The sequence below is a fragment of the Coregonus lavaretus genome (assembly GCF_964263955.1).
Source record: "Coregonus lavaretus genome assembly, chromosome: 9".
In the NCBI taxonomy this organism is placed as follows: Eukaryota; Metazoa; Chordata; class Actinopteri; order Salmoniformes; family Salmonidae; genus Coregonus; species Coregonus lavaretus.
The window spans coordinates 43733407-43756987 of record NC_139996.1 but is presented as its reverse complement, the minus strand read 5'-3'; the positions used below and the strand labels follow the sequence as shown (position 1 = coordinate 43756987).

The following is a 23581-nucleotide window of genomic DNA, read 5'->3' as shown; positions in this document are numbered from 1 at the left end:
GGTTAGCAAAGGTCGCCTCCTTGATGGGAATGGGCCCCTCATAGAACTCATCCAGAGGAGTGGACATAACGAGGGGTTTATGAATGAAGCACACACACATTCAGCATACACGCTAGCTTCTGTGTTGGCACCAAACATCTCTTTTTCTGATTGATCTTGAACCCTAGCTCGGGTTATAAAGGAAGTTGTCTTGTACCGCTTGTTCCCGGAATGGGGAGTAAAGCAGGTAATTGTCTATGAAGGCTGAACGTTCAGGAAGCTAGCGCTAGCCCAAATGGTATTTCTGTTCTGTGTCCTTGGCATGACGTCTGGATACAAGCTTTTTTATTGAAAAGGATAGTGTTGATACACTGGAATATTGAAACAGTGCTTGGTAGTGACTGAAAATTAGTCTTCCTACCCCAGCTGCTTGAACTAGAGCCAGGGGGAGAGCCGTGGCACGGAGGGCACTTGCGTCAAGTGGATTCTCTCCGTCTTCCTTGAGAGTGAACCCATGAAAATGGGTCACTGCACAAAGGTAAGGGTCTTAGGAGCACAGATATGCAATCCGAGAGATGGCAGGCCAGAACATGGGGTGAACTGTTGCCTGCAAGGGAATCAAATGGGCGGGACCTCAATGTGGCTGCAGCGAAAGACCGTTTTCCCCACTGTCGGCTCCTGTTTGTGGATCCGAACTGTCGGTTCAATGCCCGCTACGTCACTGGGGACTTTCCGCGGAAATCCCTGGTGCCAGCAAATTGCCCTCTCTCTGCCACGAAGCCTTCGCTTGTGAAGGGGTAGGCCAGTTAGCCACGATTCCTGGGTCTACAAGGCAGACAGAAATGGAAGACTTTGTCCTCCTCTTTCGAAGTTCATACTTCTGCCGCATGGCGGCAACAGACGACCCACACAATTCCTTCGGCTCGACAGGAGCGTCAAGGAAGTCTGCTTTCTCTTTGTCCATCAGGCTAGACAGGTTGGGCCACAACGCTCTCTCCCCTACCACTGCAAGGCTCATGGCATGGCCCTGGAGGCTCGGAGGTTCAGGTCTGGGTTAGGCTTGATCTCATCCCAAAGGTCTGGATTAGGCTTGCCGATAGCTAGGAGATTATGCATCTCTAGCATCGAATGGGCCTGGTAAACCAGTAGTAGGGACGTAACATTCATCGCACGTACAGAACGTGTGGCAGACACGTAGACCTTTTGGTAGACGTGGAGAAGCGTTCCGTCTTACCAGGGACAGAAGTGCCTGTCATTGATGAGGCACTGGGGTTGAGGTGGTTGGCGAGTGACCACCGGTAGCTTGTCGAGGCCCAGTTCCTCCATTTCCTCCGGGGCCAAGCCCTGTAAAAGTGGGTGAAGGTTCTCGGGGTAGCCATCCATGACGTCCCATGAGGGCTGGGTCTGCGAGGCAGTCTCCCGGCTCGAGTTAAGACTGGGAGACGAACTACGTTGGGCTGTTCTGCGCACTCCAGTGTAGGGTGTTAGAAGCAACAACCCCACACTGGATGCATGACCAGGGGTCGTTGAATGCTGCTTCCGCGTGTCAAGACCCAGGCAGATGACACACAAGGAGTGCATGCCCTTGCCCGATATGTTTGCCCCGCATAGGCACAGTGTGCCGGTGCTTAGGCAGGACCAGAGCCTTGCTCAGTACCACATGGGCTGAGCTAGCAGGTTTCATGGCTCCCAAAAAAAACTGCTAATCCGAGAACAAAGTGAAACATAACTAGCATTCGCCATTTGGGCTAGTAGCCTAGCTAGTTAGTACAGTGCTGGCTGGAGACGCTAATCCTTTAACACTAGAACCTCCAAGATGGTCAATCTGACCATTTTCAATTTCATTTCAATAAAAACTTGAGCGCACCTGTACCTGACTTTTCCTAAATATGTGTATTTTACACTAGCTGTACTTTCAGACAAATATCATAAAATACAAAAACCTTCTGAGCATTTTATCCTCAAAGCGGCATGACGGTCAAAATGACAGTGTGTACACTGCTCAAAAAAATTAAGGGAACACTAAAAGAACACATCCTAGATCTGAATGAATGAAATAATCTTATTAAATACTTTTTTCTTTACATAGTTGAATGTGCTGACAACAAAATCACACAAAAATTATCAATGGAAATCAAATGTATCAACCCATGTAGGTCTGGATTTGGAGTCACCCTCAAAATTAAAGTGGAAAACCACACTACAGGCTGATCTAACTTTGATGTAATGTCCTTAAAACAAGTCAAAATGAGGCTCAGTATTGTGTGTGGCCTCCACGTGCCTGTATGACCTCCCTACAATGCCTGGGCATGCTCCTGATGAGGTGGCGGATGGTCTCCTGAGGGATCTCCTCCCAGACCTGGACTAAAACACTCCTGGACAGTCTGTGGTGCAACGTGGCGTTGATGGATGGAGCGAGACATGATGTCCCAGATGTGCTCAATTGGATTCAGGTCTGGGGAACGGGCGGGCCAGTCCACAGCATCAATGCCTTCCTCTTGCAGGAACTGCTGACACACTCCAGCCACATGAGGTCTAGCATTGTCTTTCATTAGGAGGAACCCAGGGCCAACCGCACCAGCATATGGTCTCACAAGGGGTCTGAGGATCTCATCTCGGTACCTAATGGCAGTCAGGCTACCTCTGGCGAGCACATGGAGGGCTGTGCGGCCCCCCAAAGAAATGCCACCCCACACCATGACTCACCCACCGCCAAACCGGTCATGCTGGAGGAAGTTGCAGGCAGCAGAACGTTCTCCACGGCGTCTCCAGACTCTGTCACGTCTGTCACGTGCTCAGTGTGAACCTGCTTTCATCTGTGAAGAGCACAGGGCGCCAATGGCGAATTTGCCAATCTTGGTGTTCTCTGGCAAATGCCAAACGTCCTGCACGGTATTGGGCTGTAAGCACAATCCCCACCTGTGGACGTCGGGCCCTCATACCACCCTCATGGAGTCTGTTTCTGACCATTTGAGCAGACACATGCTCATTTTGCAGGCCTCTGGCAGTGCTCCTCCTGCTCCTCCTTGCACAAAGGCGGAGGTAGCAGTCCTGCTGCTGGGTTGTTGCCCTCCTACGGCCTCCTCCACGTCTCCTGATGTACTGACCTGTCTCCTGGTAGCTCCTCCATGCTCTGGACACAGCAAACCTTCTTGCCACAGCTCGCATTGATGTGCCATCCTGGATGAGCTGCACTATCTGAGCCACTTGTGTGGGTTGTAGACTCCGTCTCATGCTACCACTAGAGTGAAAGCACCGCCAGCATTCAAAAGTGACCAAAACATCAGCCTGGAAGCATAGGAACTGAGAAGTGGTCTGTGGTCACCACCTGCAAAACCAGTCCTTTATTGGGGGTGTCTTGCTAATTGCCTATAATTTCCACCTATTGTCTATTCTATTTGCACAACAGCATGTGACATTTATTGTCAATCAGTGTTGCTTCCTAAGTGGACAGTTTGATTTCAGAGAAGTGTGATTGACTTGGAGTTACATTGTGTTGTTTAAGTGTTCCCTTAATTTTTTTGAGCAGTGTATATTTAACAGTAGAATAGCCGGGCCTCGAGGAGTACCAATAGCCACCAGTCTAATAAATCCATTTAACTAGAAATGCCTCATTGGACCACCCTTAGTGCTAATGTCATTTGGTTTTGATTATGAAGGTGTTAGGTAACATTAGAATACGAAATGTAAATATTTGAAAGAACATAACATTTTCATTAGTTTATGTTAATGTGGTATATATGTAAAAACGAAAAACCACCAAAAACACAGGATTTCAAGTGTAAAATCTATTTTATGTGTGGAGTGCCTTTGTTACAACTATGAAACAAAAAGCATGTGCGTGGAAACAAAGTAAAAGTGTATTTTTGTAACAATGAAACAAATAAAAATACCCAAACTGCAAGACACATGGTCAATGAAGAAAATATCAGAAAATATCAGTAGCCTAAACATAAGTATAGGCGCCAAGCGTGTTTGTGAATAGTGAAAATCAGCACAAAAGCAATAATGCCATTATAATGTATATCGGTGTTGATATAACAGTTGTAAAAATAGTATATTATTGTCAGTTATTGGACACATTATTTGTGGCCTCGCTCATGCTTACATTATGGTATGAATCTTCATGCAACAGTTGGATCTCATTTAGTTGGATCTCATTACCCCTTGTCCCAGTAGCGGTGCATGGGTAAAAACTTAGCGGAAGTCAAGACAGAAAAAAAAAACACATTACAACCTATGTGTTGTGGTAATTGCCTTGTTTGCTCTATAACCTGTTATTTCATATGCCTTGGGACCGTGATATATACAGTGCATTCGGACCCCTTCACTTGTTCTACATTTTGTTACATTTCAGCCTTATTATAAAATTGATAAAATATCAAATCAATCTACAAACAATACCCCATAATGACAAAGTGAAAACTGGTTTTGAGAATTCTTTGCGAATGTATTCAAAATAAAAAACTGAAAAAACATATAAGTATTCAGACCCTTTTCTATGAGACTCGAAATTGAGCTCAGGTGCATCCTATTTCCATTGATCATCCTTGATGTTTCTACAACTTGATAGGAGTCCACCTTTAGTAGATTCAATTGATTAGACATGTTCCGGGATTCTTCAGACAGCATTGAGGAGTACACCACATCAGTCACTGGCTTCATCAATAAGTGCATCGATGATGTCATCCCCACAGTGACCGTACGTACATACCCCAACCAGAAGCCATGGATTACAGGAAACATCCGCACTGAGCTAAAGGGTAGAGCTGCCGCTTTCAAGGAACGGGACGCTTATAAGAAATCCCGCTATGCCCTCCGACGAACCATCAAACAGGCAAAGAGTCAATACAGGACTAAGATTGAATCATACTACACTGGCTCTGACGCTCGTTGGATGTGGCAGGGCTTGAAAACTATTACAGACTACAAAGGGAAGCACAGCCGCGAGCTGCCCAGTGACACAAGCCTACCAGACGAGCTAAACCACTTCTATGCTCGCTTCGAGGCAAGCAACACTGAAGCATGCATGAGCGCACCAGCTGTTCCGGATGACTATGTGATCACGCTCTCCGTAGCCGATGTGAGTAAGACTTTTAAGCAGGTCAACATTCACAAGGCCGCAGGGCCAGACGGATTACCAGGACGTGTACTCCGATCATGTGCTGACCAACTGGCAAGTGTCTTCACTGACATTTTCAACATGTCCCTGACTGAGTCTGTAATACCAACATGTTTCAAGCAGACCACCATAGTCCCCGTGCCCAAGGACTCTAAGATAACCTGCCTAAATGACTACCGACCCGTAGCACTGACGTCTGTAGCCATGAAGTGCTTTGAAAGGCTGGTCATGGCTCACATCAACAGCATTATCCCAGAAACCCTAGACCCACTCCAATTTGCATACCGCCCCAACAGATCCACAGATGATGCAATCTCTATTGCACTCCACACTGCCCTTTCCCACCTGGACAAGAGGAACACCTACGTGAGAATGCTATTCATTGACTACAGCTCAGCATTCAACACCATAGTGCCCTCTAAGCTCATCACTAAGCTAAAGATCCTGGGACTAAACACCTCCCTCTGCAACTGGATCCTGGACTTCCTGACGGCTGCCCCCAGGTGGTAAGGGTAGGTAAGAACACATCTGCCACACTGATCCTCAACACGGGGGCCCTTCAGGGGTGCGTGCTCAGTCCCCTCCTGTACTCTCTGTTCACCCATGACTGCATGGCCAGGCACGACTCCAACACCATCATTAAGTTTGCCGACGACACAACAGTGGTAGGCCTGATCACCGACAACGATGAGACAGCCTATAGGGAGGAGGTCAGAGACCTGGCCGTGTGGTGCCAGGATAACAACCTCTCCCTCAACGTGACCAAGACAAAGGAGATGATTGTGGTCTACAGGAAAAAAAAGAGGACTGAGCACGCCCCATTCTCATCGACGGGGTTGTAGTGGAACAGGTTGAGAGCTTCAAGTTCCTTGGTGTCCACATCACCAACGAACTATCATGGTCCAAACACACCAAGACAGTCGTGAAGAGGGCACGACAAAGCCTGTTCCCCCTCAGGAGACTGAAAAGATTTGCCATGGGTCCTCAGATCCTCAAAAAATTCTACAGCTGCACCATCGAGAGCATCCTGACTGGTTGCATCACAGCCTGGTATGGCAACTGCTTGGCCTCTGACCGCAAGGCACTACAGAGGGTAGTGCGTACGGCCCAGTACATCACTGGGGCCAAGCTTCCTGCCATCCAGGACCTCTATACCAGGCAGTGTCAGAGGAAGGCCCTCAAAATTGTCAAAGACTCCAGCCACCCTAGTCATAGACTGTTCTCTCTGCTACCGCACGGCAAGCGGTACCGGAGTGCCAAGTCTAGGTCCAAAAGACTTCTCAACAGCTTCTACCCCCAAGCCATAAGACTCCTGAACAGCTAATCATGGCTACCCAGACTATTTGCACTGCCCCCCCACCCCATCCTTTTTACGCTGCTGCTACTCTGTTAACTATTTATGCATAGTCACTTTAACTCTACCCACATGTACATATTACTTCAACTACCTCAACTAGCCGGTGCCCCCACACATTGACTCTGCACCGGTACCCCCCTGTATATATAGCCTCGCTACTGTTATTTTATTTTACTTCTGCTCTTTTTTTCTCAACACTTATTTTGTTGTTGTTTTATTTTTACTTTCTTTGTTAAAAATAAATGCACTGTTGGTTAAGGGCTGTAAGTAAGCATTTCACTGTAATGTCTGCACCTGTTGTATTCGGCGCATGTGACCAATAAAATTTGATTTGATTTGGAAAGGCACACACCTGTCTATATAAGGTCCCACAGTTGACAGTGCATGTCAGAGCAAAAACCAAGCCATGAGATCAAAGGAATTGTCTGAAGAGCTCCAGAGTTCTTCTGTGGAGATGGGAGAACCTTCCAGAAGGACAACCATCTCTGCAGCACTCCACCAATCAGGCCTTTATGGTAGAGTGGCCAGACGGAAGCCACTCGTCAATAAAATGCATGACAGCCCGCTTGGAGTTTGCCAAGAGGCACCTAAAGGACTCTCATGAGAAACAAGATTCTCTGGTCAGATGAAACCATGATTGAACTCTTTGGCCTGAATGCCAAGCATCATGTCTGGAGGAAACCTGGCACCATCCCTACGGTGAAGCATTGTGGTGGCAGCATCACGCTGTGGTGATGTTTTTCAAGAGAAGGGACTGGGAGACTAGTCAGGATCGAGGGAAAGATGAATGGAGCAAAGTACAGAGAGATTCTTGATGAAAACTTGCTCCAGAGCGCTCAGGACCTCAGACTGGGGCGAAGGTTCACCTTCCAAAAGGACAATGACCCTAAGCACACAGCCAAGACAACGCAGGAGTGGCTTCGGGACAAGTCTCTGAATGTCCTTGAGTGGCCCAGCCCGAGACCAGACTTGAACCCAATCGAACATCTCTGGATAGACCTGAAAATAGCTGTGCAGCGACGCTCCCCATCCAACCTGACAGAGCTTGAGAGGATCTGCAAAGAAGAATGGGAGAAACTCCCCAAATACAGGTGCGCCAAGCTTGTAGCATCATACCCAAGAAGACTCGAGGCTGTAATCGCTGCCAAAGGTGCTTCAACAAAGTACTGAGTAAAGGGTCTGAATACTTATGTAAATGTGATATGTCCATTTTTAGTTTTGAATACATTTGCTAACATTTCTAGAAACCTGTTTTTTCTTTGTCATTATGGGATATTGCGTGTAGATGATTTAATCAATTTTAGAATAAGGCTGTAACGGAAAAAAAGAAGGGGTATGAATAATTTTAGAATGCACTTTAGGCCTAAGGCCGAGACAATAAGGAGACACAGTGGCAGAATAAATTCAACCACACCTTTTTTTCATCACAAAACCGGAGAGCAACATCTGTCTGGTGAAGTCCACAAAACATATTGCATGTAGCAAACAGTTACCTGACCTACAGCATGGTCAAGCAAGTTAATGTTATTGACATTTTCGGACTACTAAACAACTATTGATTTAGAACCACAGAGTGTTAGCGCAAGTCGCAAAGAAAACTATTCCAGCACCATTTCAACTTCAACATTTCAACATCATCTAATCACCTATGCTTAGTCTAATACAATGAGAACTAAAATATGCCAAATACTATTTAGTCCAATCAACATCAGCTAAATATGTGGCTGTCCATAGTACTGATTTCTGTGTGTGTGTGCGTGCCAGGGGCACAATGTAAGAATTTATGGTTGGATCAGAATCACCGTTATAATCGTTTGGCCAGTACGGAGAATTAAGTAAAACCAAATCCCTATATCCATCCATGGCTAATTTAGGAAAGAGATGATTTTAGCTAGCGAGCTAGCCACCAGAGGTCAACGACACAACGAGATGCTGCAACAATTCAAGTTTCTTTCTGTCAATGACGTTTGGCTTTTGATGAGATGTGATTGGTCTGAAGCCAAATCCAAACTGTCTTCCCTTGACCCTTTTTTTTAGCTCACTCAGTTTAGCTCAAAGCTTGTTGACTATTATTTTATTTATTGTTTATCAAGGGTGTCACGATCGTCTAAGGAGGGAGAGGACCAAGGCGCAGCGTTGAAAGCAAACATATTTATTTTATCAAGATCACACGATCAAAACAACGAAACGTGACGTCCTTGGTTACAAAAACAAACCAACACGGAACAAGAAACCACAACACAAAGTGAAAAGACCGATAGTTAAATATGGCTCCCAATCAGAGACAACCAGCTGTCACTCGTTGCCTCTGATTGGGAGTCACTCAGCCCAACATAGAAAATCAAACATAGAATACACACCCTGGCTCAACATAACATTGTCCCCAGAGCCAGGGCGTGACAGTACCCACCCCTAAAGGCGCGGACTCCGACCGCGCCAACTAAATCCCACAGGGGAGGGACCGGGTGGGCACTCCGCCTTGGCGGCGGATCCGGCTCCGGGCCTGATCCCCACTCCCTCTCCAACCCCCCAAAGTACCCATGGTCCGGTCTGGCCCCGCTGGCCGGAGCCGGACTGACGATACGCACCCCTGGCTTGGTGCGTGGAGCAGGAATGGACCGGACTGGGCTGGCGACGCGCACCACAGACTTGGTGCGGAGAGCAGGAACGGGCCGGACAGGGCTGACGAAACGCACCACAGACTTGGTGCGGAGAGCAGGCACGGGCCGTGCCGGACTGATGACGCACACCACTGGCTTGGTGCGGGGAGCTTGGATGGGCCGGACTGGGCTGGCGACGCACCCCGTAGGCTTGGTGCGTGGAGCAGGGACAGGCCGGGCTGGGCTGGCGACGCGCACTGTACACTTGGTGCGAGGGGCTGGAACAGGCCGGACCGTACTGGGGACACACACCACTGGCTCTACCTCGGGATCTGGAACGGGCCGGACCGGACTGGTAACACACCCCAGTACCTCTCGCCGTGCCTCTACATCCTCCATCCCCTCTTCGACCAGTGGCCCCCGTAACCTGGCGGCCTCCTCTGGCAACCCGCTGGGCCGCTCTATCGCGGCCTCCTGCTGGTCCGACGTCGTGAGCCCCCCCCTAAAAAAAATTCTGGGGGTCTCTCCTCCCCGTGGGCCAGGCCTCCATCGTTCTCGCCAGACTCTCACCCCACTGCTCCAAAGTCCAACCTCTGTCCTCTTCTCTTGGCTTGGCCCAGTCGAGACTCCTACTCAACTGCTCCCAAGTCCATCCTCTCTCTTCTTCACGCTGCTTGGTCCTGTTATGGTGGTTTCTTCTGTCACGATCGTCTAAGGAGGGAGAGGACCAAGGCGCAGCGTTGAAAGCAAACATAGAATACACACCCTGGCTCAACATAACATTGTCCCCAGAGCCAGGGCGTGACAAAGGGAGGCCAATTGCTTGCTGGCTTCCCTTGCATTCAATGCTACGGGCGACAACAATGTCATACTCTTTCTGACCAGACAGCATCAGATAGATACACTACACATACTGAGACAGAGGGGTGCTGTTTTGTTCACGTGGATGTTTTCTCCTGTGAGATACATTGAGCCTCTTGCGGATTGAAGAAAATGTATGAAACACAGAGAGATGAAAGATAAATTATTTTGTATGTTTTCTTAGTGCAAATGTTTTGCAACCATGGGGCAACCATGAATACATGCCACTGCAGTCACCAAACATCTTTGTCACTTCCACTTGATTGCAACACTTCCCACAAACAAGTCACTTGCAGCTGAAACAGGTGTCGTGGGTTCTGTTCCGAGTGCATCTGCCCACCTTGCAGTTTCTCGTTCTCGGGAGCTGTGCGTAATTTGGCTTGCGTAATGGCTTGCGTGGAATATTTGCTGCTGCTGCCTTGGCCTTCAAATGTCTCTCACATAGCCCGTGTGCCAGACTCATGATGAAGTCTCTCCTGTTCATGCACTGACTGCTTGACCAACACGTGTGCGTTGATAGCAGCCAAGTCAAGCATTTTGTAGAACACAGCAACAGTCCAGCAGCGAGTTCCTCCTTTCACCTAGTACAGCCGTGCCATCTGATCCGAAACATACGTGTCCTATAAGTTCCCTGTTTTGTATAGGTTAGATTGTGTGTTGTTGTCTGCCTGTATTTCGGAGCTGCGTGTTGACGCTCTGTTTGTTTGTTTAGTGTTTACGCATGGTTTACGTATTCACTCGCCTCTGTTTGTTTTCGAGGCCGTGTATTGTATTTTTGCACTTTTGACTAGTAAAGTCTGTTGGACGAAGCCTCTGTGTCCTGCGCCTGACTCCTCCACCACATCCACATCGGTTCTTCTGACAGGTTATTCTATGGGAAAAGGTTATATTTTGAAACAGAGACCATATGCGTACAGTTATTTGGCAAAAATAGGTTTATTAGAAACCTTGGAATCTGCTCTTTCTGATAGGGTATAACAATCAAAACATCTGGCCTGCATGGACCTCTGTAGAATGATATGGAAAAAGTGCTATTTGGTAAGCGTCTCTCTTGGTCAATGCACACTGTCAATGTCTCTAAATTCTCTATTCAACAATTGATAATATCGTCACCCATCAGACTATTGTCAATTGAATCTTGTCTTTTGGCCACATTTATTATTATTACTATTATTATTATTACTATATATGTGAATTTAGTTTCAATATAGTTTAGGTGTAGTTTGGATGGGCCAGCTGGGCAGGCAACTGTTCTCTTTCAGTTAGAAAATAAACTATCATCTTATTTTAGTATTTACTAAAATGTACTATGCACTTCTGGATCAATCAATAAATGTTGTGACTGATTTACAATTTACATTTGTTGTCCAGAGGTTTCTTATAACCTATTTTAACATAATACATGCATTCATTTAGCAATGTATTATTTATTATGGAATATCAACGGTCAGAATGACAGTCATGGCCATTCTAGTAGTTCTGGAATTCCGGCGCTCTGAGTGTTAACAATGTGAAAATAGCTTGCGTTCACCACGTGGGCTAGTACCCTAGCTAGTTAGCACAAAGTTAGCCAAAGGAAGCTAGCGCTATGTTGGTATTGTGACAAACAAAAGCGTGGCTTTTGACCAATCAGCAGTGACGCTAGGACGGTCGGTCTAGTCAACGCTGGTAGTGGGTTGAACTAAACGAGAGAGTGAACTAGTAATTATGCCCTTCCAGGTAGAAAAGCTAGTTGATAGCAAGAATTGCAGCTAAGCTAGCCACGTCTCCGCAGCTAGCAGTGTGACGCTAGCTGCAACAGGAGACTAAGGAAGAAAAGCGATGAAGCTGATTCTTTCCCGAAGCAAAAATGTTCCTTTCGATAAAGTCACCCAACACAAAAGATGAGAACCGATAACACTGCGCTCAGCGGCGTAGCCTTGATGGCACACCTTTGAACAGTTAAACAGGAAAACAGATCAAATCGTGCTGAGTGTGAGGAAGAGAGGTGAGAATGATCAGAGGGAAGGCGAGGGGCTCTTTAGTTAGAGGGGAGGGGCTTTATGTAACCACCACTTTAGCCTGCAAGGTAAATATAAGACTGAAAAATTGAAATGATTGAAATTAAGACAATAGTTGTTCATCCTTTTACAGATGCCTTCCCTAAACTGAATTACTTTGCTTGAGTGAAGTTGTACAGAGTGACAATACCTTATTTTAAACATTAGTTCCAATTCTCCCTGTGGTGCGTCTGACATGTCACTGTCATAACATGTCAGTAACACTATAACGCTATTCCTCACTTTGTATTTCACTCCATTCCCAGCCCTTTGAATCTTGTTTAAATTACATTTTCCACAGTTAAAATTGTCCATGTATGACATTTACTGCCATTTAATTGAAAGGGCTTTTGAATATATGACACATTACAATTATAAGGGTTCTCTCTCCGAGACCAGTGGGTTATACAATGGGAACTCCTCTTGTGGGAAAACGTGTTAGCTTTGAACAGCTGCAAAATTAACTTTAATGAATTGGGAACAATTCCAAGATACACATGAAGCAGCAAGGTGGGATTAGAGGTGATATAGTTACAGATAGCACTAATGTGTTCTAATTTTGTTCCAAGTCATTTCAATCATGGCTAGAATGGGAGAAGGCTTATCTTTTGGATATTCCATAAGCTTAGATTTAGCCAGTTTGTAGTTAAGTTTTCTGTGATGAATCAATATGTATAAATAATTCATTGAAATGGCTAATAAACAGCATGAAATATTATGGATTGTGCCTTTAATCCATAAATTGCCACCCGTTGATAATATGCAATCAAGTCAAGTATAGTATTTCTCACAACATGACAGGAAAGTATTTACATAACACTGTAACAAAATCATATGTAAAAATGTGTCAACAGTTTTCCAAGCAGAAAGTTTCATAGTAATACATAAACAAATTATTATATTTTTATTTACTTATATTTATATATTTAGCATTTGTCGTAAAAATGTTTCATTTTTTATGAATACAGAATGAAGTGGGTGCGGTATTTGTGCAGAATAGCTCTTGATCAGGTTGGATATTCCTTTCTCCCACCACAATATTAACATTGATCCTGTTGGAGAGTCACCTGCAAGGAGAAAGAGTGTGTCAGTCAGTGTCTTGAGTGAAAGCTCAACACATGTCCTACTGACACATACCGTCGGACCATCTACGCAATAAGTGGGTATGTAGATGGGTATTTCAGGACCAATGAACCTCAAGAGAGAGACAGAGTGATCGAAAGATAGAGCAAGACAGTTGGCGTGGTGAGAGAAATAGCTTGGCTGGGGTACCATTAAGTTGTTTGTAAGCAGTGATGATTTTGATGGGGGTCGCATTGAGTTCCACCTACCTTAGCAGTTATTCATAAGAAATGACAACCCTCTTATTATCTCACTGCAAATTGCACCCTATTTGTATGAGTATCAGTACCCTTCTTCAGTGGCATGGCGCAGTTTCGCAAGGGCACCCCGAAAGCTCTGAGCTAAACCCCCCCCACCCCCCCCCCCAGTATATTTACTGAACAAAAATATAAACGCACAACATGTAAAGTGTTGGTTCCATGTTTCATGAGCTGAAATAATAGATTGCAGAAATTTTCCAATAAGCACAAAAAAGCTTACTTCTCTCAAATGTTGTGCACAAAGTTGTTTACAGTGGGGGAAAAAAGTATTTAGTCAGCCACCAAATGTTCAAGTTCTCCCACTTAAAAAGATGAGAGAGGCCTGTAATTTTCATCATAGGTACACGTCAACTATGACAGACAAATTGAGGAAAAAAAATCCAGAAAATCACATTGTAGGATTTTTAATGAATTTATTTGCAAATTATGGTGGAAAATAAGTATTTGGTCACCTACAAACAAGCAAGATTTCTGGCTCTCACAGACCTGTAACTTCTTCTTTAAGAGGCTCCTCTGTCCTCCACTCGTTACCTGTATTAATGGCACCTGTTTGCACTTGTTATCAGTATAAAAGACACCTGTCCACAACCTCAAACAGTCACACTCCAAACTCCACTATGGTCAAGACCAAAGAGCTGTCAAAGGACACCAGAAACAAAATTGTAGACCTGCACCAGGCTGGGAAGGCTGAATCTGCAATAGGTAAGCAGCTTGGTTTGAAGAAATCAACTGTGGGAGCAATTATTAGGAAATGGAAGACATACAAGACCACTGATAATCTCCCTCGATCTGGGGCTCCACGCAAGATCTCACCCGAGGGGTCAAAATGGTCACAAGAACGGTGAGAAAATATCCCACAACCACACAGGGGGACCTAGTGAATGACCTGCAGAGAGCTGGGACCAAAGTAACAAAGCCTACCATCAGTAACACACTACGCCGCCAGGGACTCAAATCCTGCAGTGCCAGACGTGTCCCCCTGCTTAAGCCAGTACATGTCCAGGCCCGTCTGAAGTTTGCTAGAGTGCATTTGGATGATCCAGAAGAGGATTAGGAGAATGTCATATGGTCAGATGAAACCAAAATATAACTTTTTGGTAAAAACTCAACTCGTTGTGTTTGGAGGACAAAGAATGCTGAGTTGCATCCAAAGAACACCATACCTACTGTGAAGCATGGGGGTGGAAACGTCATGCTTTGGGGCTGTTTTTCTGCAAAGGGACCAGGACGACTGATCCGTGTAAAGGAAAGAATGAATGGGGCCATGTATCGTGAGATTTTGAGTGAAAACCTCCTTCCATCAGCAAGGGCATTGAAGATGAAATGTGGCTGGGTCTTTCAGCATGACAATGATCCCAAACACACCACCCGGGCAACGAAGGAGTGGCTTCGTAAGAAGCATTTCAAGGTCCTGGAGTGGCCTAGCCAGTCTCCAGATCTCAACCCCATAGAAAATCTTTGGAGGGAGTTGAAAGTCCGTGTTGCCCAGCGACAGCCCCAAAACATCACTGCTCTAGAGGAGATCTGCATGGAGGAATGGGCCAAAATACCAGCAACAGTGTGTGAAAACCTTGTGAAGACTTACAGAAAACATTTGACCTGTGTCATTGCCAACAAAGGGTATATAACAAACTATTGATAAACTTTTGTTATTGACCAAATACTTATTTTCCACCATCATTTGCAAATAAATTCATTAAAAATCCTACAATGTGATTTTCTGGATTTTTTTTTCTCATTTTGTTTGTCATAGTTGACTTGAACCTATGATGAAAATTACAGGCCTCTCTCATCTTTTTAAGTGGGAGAACTTGCACAATTGGTGGCTGACTAAATACTTTTTTCCCCCACTGTACATCCCTGTTAGTGAGCATTTCTCCTTTGCCAAGATAATCCATCCACCTGGCAGGTGTGGCATATCAAGAAGCTGATTTAACAGCATGATCATTACACAGGTTACACATTGTGCTGGGGACAATAAAAGGCCACTCTAATGTTTTAGTTTTGTCACACAACACAATGCCACAGATGTCTCAAGTTTTGAGGGAGCGTGCAATTGGCATGTTGACTGCAGGAATGTCCACCAGAACTTTTGCCAGATAATGTAATGTTAATTTCTCAACCATAAGCAGCCTCCAATGTTGTTTTAGAGAATTTGGCAGTACGTCCAACTGGCCTCACAACAACAGTCCACGTGTAACCACGCCAGCCCAGGACCTCCACATCAGGCTTCTTCACCTGCGGGATCGTCTGAGACCAGCCAACCGGACAGCTGATGAAAATGTGGATTTGCACAAATGAAGAATTTCTGCACAAACTGTCAGAAATTGTCTCAGAGAAGCTCATCTGCATGCTCGTTGTCCTCACCAGGGTTTTGACCTGACTACAGTTCGGCATCGTAACCGACTTCAGTGGGTAAATACTCACCTTCGATGACAACTGGCACCATGGAGAAGTGTGCTCTTCACGGATGAATCCCGGTTTCAACTTGTACCGGGCAGATGGCATCGTGTGTATGGCGTCGTGTGGGCGAGCGCTTTGCTGATGTCAACATTGTGAACAGAGTGCCCCATGGTGGCAGTGGGGTTATGGTATGGGCAGGCATAAGCTACAGACAATGAACACAATTGCATTTTATTGATGTCAATTTGAATGCACAGAGATACCGTGAAGAGATCCTGAAGCCCATTGTCGTGTAATTAATCTGCCGCCATCACCTCATGTTTGTTGCACGGCCCCATGTCGCAAGGATCTGTACACAATTTCTGGAAGCTTAAAATGTCCCAGTTCTTCCCTGACCTGCAAACACACCAGACGTGTCAACCATTGAGCATGTTTGGGATGCTCTGAATCGACGTGTATGCAAGCGTGTTCCAGTTCAATCGAATATCCAGCAACTTCGCACAGCCATTGAAGAGGAGTGGGACAACATTCCACAGGCCACAATCAACAGCCTGATCAACTATATGTGAAGGAGATGTGTAGCGCTGCTTGAGGCAAATGGTGGTCACACCAGATACTGACTGGTTTTCTGATCCATGCCGCTACCTTTTTTTTAAGGTATCAGTGACCAACAGATAAATATCTGTATTCCCAGTCACGTGAAATCCATAGATTAGGGCCTAATGAATTTATTTCAATTGACTGATTTCCTTATATGAACTGTAGCAATAAAGTTGAGAAATTGTTGCATGTTAAATTTATATTTATGTTAAGTGTATATACAGTACCAATCAAAGGTTTGGACACACCAACTCATTCAATAGTTTTTCTTTATTTAAAAAATGTTTTACATTGTAGAATAATAATGAACACATCAAAACTATGACATAACACATATGGAATCAAATTATATTTTATATTTGAGATTCTTCAAATAGCCACCTTTTACCTTGATGACAGCTTTGCACACTCTTGGCATTCTTTCAACCAGCTTCACCTGGAAGGATTTCCCACATATGGTGAGCACTTGTTGGCTGCTTTTCCTTCACTCTATGCCGTCTGACTCATCCCAAACCATCTCAATTGGGTTGAGGTCGGGGGATTGTGGAGGCCAGGTCATCTGATGCAGCACTCCATCACTCTCCTTCTTGGTAAAATAGCCCTTACACAGCCTGGAGGTGTGTTGGGTCATTGTCCTGTTGAAAAACAAATGATAGTCCCACTAAGCCCAAACCAGATGGGATGGCATATCGCTGCAGAATGCTGTGGTATCCATGCTGGTTAAGTGTGCCTTGAATTCTAAATAAATCACAGACAGTGTCACCAGCAAAGCACGCCCACACCATAACACCTCCTCCTCCATGCTTTACGGTAAGAACTACACATGCGGCGATCATCCGTTCACCCACACCGCGTCTCACAAAGACACGGCGGTTGGAACCAAAAATCTCCAATTTGGACTCCAGACCAAATGACAAATTTCCACCGGTCTAATGTCCATTGCTCTTGACCCAAGCAGGTCTCTTCTTCTTATTGGTGTCATTTAGTTTCTTAGCAGCAATTTGACCATGAAGGCCTGATTCACACAGTCCCCTCTGAACAGCTGATGTCGAGATATGTCTGTTACTTGAACTCTGTGAAGCATTTATTTGGGCTGCAATTTCTGAGGCTGGTAACTCTAATGAACTTATCCTCTGCAGCAGAGGTAACTCTGGGTCTTCCATTCCTGTGGCGGTCCTCATGAGAGCCAGTTTCATCATAGCGCTTAATGGTTTTTGTGACTGCACTTGAAGAAACTTTCAAAGTTCTTGAAAAGTTCCGTATTGACTGGCCTTCATGTCTTAAAGTAATGATGGACTGCCATTTCTCTTTGCTTATTTGATCTGTTTTTGCCATAATATGGACTTGGTATTTTACCAAATAGGGCTATCTTCTGTATACCTACCTTGTCACAACACAACTGATTGTCTCAAACGCAGAAGGAAAGAAATTCCACAAATTAACTTTTAAGAAGGCACACCTGTTAATTGAAATGCATTCCAGGTGACTAACTCATGAAGCTGGTTGAGAGAATGCCAAGAGTGTGCAAAGCTGTCATCAAGGCAAAGGGTGGCTATTTGAAGAATCTCAAATATAAAATATATTTTGATATTTTTAACACTTTTTTGCTTACTACATGATTCCATATTTGTTATTTAATAGTTTTGATGACTTCACTATTATTCTACAATGTAATTATTTTTTTTTTATAATGAAAAACCCTTGAATGAGTAGGTGTGTCCAAACGTTTTGACTGGCAGTGTATATATATAGGCACAGTGGGTGTGTCCAAACTTTTGACAGGCAGGTAGTGTATATACAGTTGAAGTCGAAGTTGACATACACCTTAACCAAATACATTTAAACTTAGTTTTTCACAATTCCTGACATTTAATCCTAGTAAAAATTCCCCGTTTTAGGTCAGTTAGGATCACCACTTTATTTTAAGAATGTGAAATGTCAGAATAATTTTATTTCTTTCATCACATTCCCAGTGGGTCAGAAGTTTACATACACTCAATTAATATTTGGTAGCATTGCCTTTAAGTTGTTTAACTTGGGTGAAACCTTTCGGGTAGCATTCCACAAGCTTCCCACAATAAGTTGGGTGAATTTTGGCCCATTCCTCCTGACAGAGCTGGTGTAACTGAGTCAGGTTTGTAGGCCTCCTTGCTCGCACACGCTTTTTCAGTTCTGCCCACACATTTTCTATAGGATTGAGGTCAGGGCTTTGTGATGGCCACTCCAATACCCTGACTTTGTTGTCCTTAAGCCATTTTGCCACAACTTTGGAAGTATGCTTGGGGTCATTGTCCATTTGGAAGACCCATTTGCGACCAAGCTTTAACTTCCTGACTGATGTCTTGAGATGTTGCTTCAATATATCCACATCATTTTCCTTCCTCATGATGCCATCTATTTTGTGAAGTGCACCAGTCCCTCTTGCAGCAAAGCACCCCCACAGCATGATGCTGCCACCCCCGTGCTTCACGGTTGGGATGGTGTTCTTCTGCTTGCAAGCGTCACCCTTTTCCTCCAAACATAACGATGGTCATTATGGCCAAACAGTTCTATTTTTGTTTCATCAGACCAGAGGAAATTTCTCCCAAAAGTACGATCTTTGTCCCCATGTGCAGTTGCAAACCGTAGTCTGGCTTTTTTATGCCGGTTTTGGAACAGTGGCTTCTTCCTTGCTGAGTGGCCTTTCAGGTTATGTCGATTTAGGACTCATTTTACTGTGGATATAGATACTTTTGTACCTGTTTCCTCCAGCATCTTCACAAGGTCCTTTGCTGTTGTTCTGGGATTGATTTGCACTTTTCGCACCAAAGTACGTTCATCTCTAGGAGACAGAACACGTCTCCTTCCTGAGCGGTATGACGGTTGCGTGGTCCAATGGTGTTTATACTTGCGTACTATTGTTTGTACAGATGAACGTGGAACTTTTGGAAATTGCTCCCAAGGATGAACCAGACTTGTGGAGGTCTACAGTTCTTGGCTGATTTATTTTGATTATCCCATGATTTCAAGCAAAGAGGCACTGAGTTTGAAGGTAGGCCTTGAAATACATCCACAGGTACACCTCCAATTGATTCAAATGATGTCAATTGGACTATCAGAAGCTTCTAAAGCCATGACATTTTTCTGGAATTTTCCAAGCTGTTTAAAGGCACATCAACTTAGTGTATGTAAACTTCTGACCCACTGGAATTGTGATACAGTGAATTATAAGTTAAATAATCTGTCTGTAAACAATTGTTGGAAAAATTACTTGTGTCATGCACAAAGTAGATGTCCTAACTGACTTGCCAAAACTATAGTTTGTTAACAAGACATTTCTGGAATGGTTGAAAAATGAGTTTTCATGACTCCAACCTAACTTCTGACTTCAACTGCATATACACTTCGCTCCTACAGACAGTGAGTCACGTGGCCGTGGCTTGCTATATAAAGCAGGCAGATGGGCATCGAGGCATTCAGGAGGGTGGCCGTTTCTGAGATACTTGATCCAGTGCACCTGGCACCGATGATCATATCACGCTCAAAGTCTCTTAAGTCACTACTTTTGCCCATTCTAACATTCAATCGAACGGTAGCTGAGTACCTCAATGCCTGTCTGCCTGCTATATATAACAAGCCACGGCCACGTGACTCACCGTCTGCAGGAGCAATCCATTTTGGTGAATGGGGTGGTGTACAAATGTGCAGTTGTATAGCTAATATAATGCTATTCTACATATTTTGCCATGAGGCTGAGAGAAAATGTTGCTGTTATAATTCTAATTTCTTGCATTTCTACACATTTTGACATGGGGCAGAGAGACAAATGTGCAGTTTTATAGTTAATCTCATGCTATTCTACAAATGTTTCCATTTGGCTGAGAGAAAATGTAGCAGTATTAAAGCTAATTTCCTGTAATTCTAAACATTTTGCCATGGATTATGACATGTTCATATGCTATCTCAGGGGCCCAAGCTTGGTTGGGGGCCCCTTGAAGCTTTGCAAGGTCTGTGGGGCGTGCGTCCTACGCCACTACCTTTCTTTACTCTTTGGGGTCATGGACTTTATAACTTTTTTATTCTGGTCAGATAATGTATCTGTTTTCTCTTCTTGTCAACCATATTTTTCAACTGACAGCCTCATGGTGATCCATGCTGTAGATTGTTTGGCCTGTTAGCACACTGTCATCCCGTGTGCATCAACGCTCCAAGCCATTAGTCTTATCGAGTCAGGGGGGAAAATGACCAACTATTTATAACTGCATTAAGTGGGAGGAATTCACAGGGTTACGAAGGCTGTCATCTAATGATAGCACTGTTTCCACAAAGGCTGTGTAATGACTTTTAGAAGAGTGTTTCAGTTTTATTTGTAGCATCATTTGAGTATAACTGAGTTTTGATTTGGGGTACACTCCATAATCACTCCAGTAGGCTTATGTTTGCTTATGTTTGTTGAAAGTCCTTTTTTGAATAATGATGAATATTTATGTACTAATAAAAAAAATCTGTCACTGGTTCATGATTGGATGTTTGTGTGTCTGTCATACTTACCCTTTTGAGTGATCTAATGCTGCTACCACGAATAGCCGCCATCAGATCATCGCGGGTAGACATCTGAGGTGCTAGTGGCCGGGGTGGGTTGTCTTTCTTCTTTCGCGAAGAAGGCTTCAAGGCATTCTTCAGCTCCTTAAGAATGTCAGAGCTCTCCTTCTTGTTGGCTCCATTTTTGCCCCTCTTGGATTTGGGTTTATTTTGGCCTGACTGACCCTTTGTGCTCCCTTCATGTTGTTTGATCATCTCTGCAATCTTCCTGGTCGGTGTATTCCTCTCAGACTGAAGGCCAGGGAGTGGAGGAGGGGGAGGCGGAGGAGGGACGTTATTTAGGGTTTGGTCATTCCTTGCATGTTTTGGAGAGGACCAGGGTGGTTTGTTTGAAGGAGGCGATCCAGAAACTAGGCTTGTTGTCCCGGCATCGGCCCTGGGCTGAACTGTTGCTTCAGGATGGCCTTGCTCCCTCTGTTGTTGCAGCCGCCTCTGCCTCTGTCGGTCCTGGTTGCGGGTCAGAATACTGGTGGCGGTCATCCTGGGGCCTGGCAGATCAAATTGGTAGCCCAGCTTGAGGAGGGTGTTGTTGTCCCTCAGGATGCGAACCATCTCCATCTCAACCTGCCCCCCGCAGATGTGCCTCTGGTTGTGGAAGCGCAGCTCCACCAGAGTACAGTTTTGTTGGAGCGATGCCAACAGCGCCAAGATGCCGCGGCCAGACACAAAGTTGGACTCAATGTTGAGGTTGGTGATGGAGCAGTTTTCTCTGAGCATCTTGGAGACGGCGAAGGCAACCCGGTCATTGGCGCGGGTGTTGGAAAGGCTAAAAACACGTACGTGTGTGTTGGCGCTCAGTGCTTCGGAGATACGCAGCAAGGTCTCCTGAGAGATGTCTTCGATGTTGTTGAAGTTGAGCTCGCTCATTGTGGGATCATCGCAAAGGATCCGTTCAAGTGCCTCGTCAATCACGATAGGGTTCCCGCAAGGTCTGTCTGGAGTCACATTTAGGTTTTGATCTGTCGTTGTCATTCTCAAGTCTCCCCTTTCAGAACCATTCCCTGGGTGTCTTGACAGGTGGTCAACAACGTTCTGCCCATGTCTACCAGAAGCGGGTAAAGGCTCCTCTTTGCATTTGTCCTTCTTTTCCTCTTCATTTTCATCCTCAGTTGAACCATTCTCCTCCTCAACTGCCTCGTCTTCGCTCCCTTCCCTTTCTTTTTGGCATTCCTCTTCCTCATCATTGTCCTCAGACTCTGTGATGTTACTGTCACTCTCTGTCACACATTCCTCTTCGCTCTTATCAGTCTGTCCTTCCTCCATGAGGCCCTGTATTTTAGAACAGGGTGGACAATTAGGTTGAGACCTAACATTCCCCAGTTACTGTCTCTTAATGAGGAATACCTGCATAACTCTACGAGCACATAGAATCATTATAGCTGGTATTTCTGAGACAATGTATTTTTTGATTTTTTCCACTGACTCATATCAAAATAACACAGTGGGCAATGAAAACAAAGTCTGCATATTGATTGAACTCTTATACAACAATAAATGTTTGGCACACTTCATTTGCATATATGCTTCAACCTTAAAATCTTCAATCATTCTTATTTAAAATGTTGAATCTCAAATTATTGTGATTTCCATCATTGGCAACAATAAAAATAAATACATCTTCATCTGTCTTTATCTTTTATTTCCAGATAGGCTGGTGGCAAAACGTAATTTATCTGTAAAATTATACTGTAATGCAGAATATAAGTAATCAGCCATTTCAATCAGCGAGACACTGAATTCCAAAGATGTCCCTGCTATTTCACAATTAATAATGAAATAAATAACCCTTTCAAGTCACACCTAAAATATTTAAGAGTTTGATTGAAATAAATGTTATTTTTTCACCACCCAAATAGGAAAGATGTTGTTAAGGAGTCGGACATAACAACTTAACTTCAGATTGTTTTGTCTGCCAATATTTTTTGTTGCTGCCTGAACTTGATCTTGTTGCATCTGGAAACCCGCTGAAATTAAGGCATCTATAGAATAATATATATATATATATATTTGTTGGTTTAAGCCTTGAAATACCATCCCCTTTCTCACATGTTCAGGGGATGATTCAGATCTGTCATCCTCTAGCAGTTTGCGTGTCTCGTCCTCCCAGTATTTCAGCAGTGCCTCTCTGGAGAAGGTGCCTGTGGGGTTCTTGGCGGTCTGGTCTTTCTGCCTCAGCCCGATAGGTACATTGTCATCCGGGTCCATATCCGCCAACTCCCTTTCCAGCTCCTGGAGTTCCTCAGACGACAAGCCAGCCAGCACCTCATCTTCATCCACTGATTCATACCTCTTCAGCTCCTTTCGGTACCCAAAGGTACTCATGACGGACTTGTCAGAAACGCTTGAATCTTAGTGAGGATCTTTTTCGACTGAATCTTCCGCACACACTCTTAAAGCTACTGGGTAATGGTACAGGCGTGTGGCCAGGGATGCTGTGGATGTAGAGAGTCTGAGAGAAAGACTGATGGCGAAAGAAAAAGAGACTCTGTTTGTCTAATCTTCCCAGCTGCCATTAGACCCTTAAAGGGAGGGGGGGGGGGGGGGGGGGGGTGTAAAGTGTCTGCCAATGATGTTCTCCTCTTTTTTAAGGGTGTGGGGATCAACAAGATAGGTTTACAGGAGCAATGTGAGCACACTTAGTGGCTCTGAAGAGACCT

At 44.7% G+C, this 23581-nt stretch overlaps 1 protein-coding gene across 1 annotated transcript; it reads right to left on the bottom strand.

Moving 5' to 3' along the window:
* Nucleotides 1–993: 993 nt before the first annotated feature.
* On the bottom strand, nucleotides 994–23246 carry LOC311135370 (leiomodin-2-like; the record flags this gene model as incomplete). Its single annotated transcript, XM_084169309.1, has 3 exons — nucleotides 994–1179; nucleotides 20874–22193; nucleotides 22971–23246. 3 exons carry the CDS (start codon nucleotides 23244–23246, stop codon nucleotides 994–996), a joined length of 1782 nt encoding a protein of 593 aa, XP_084025435.1.
* Between the last annotated feature and the right edge of the window lie 335 nt (nucleotides 23247–23581).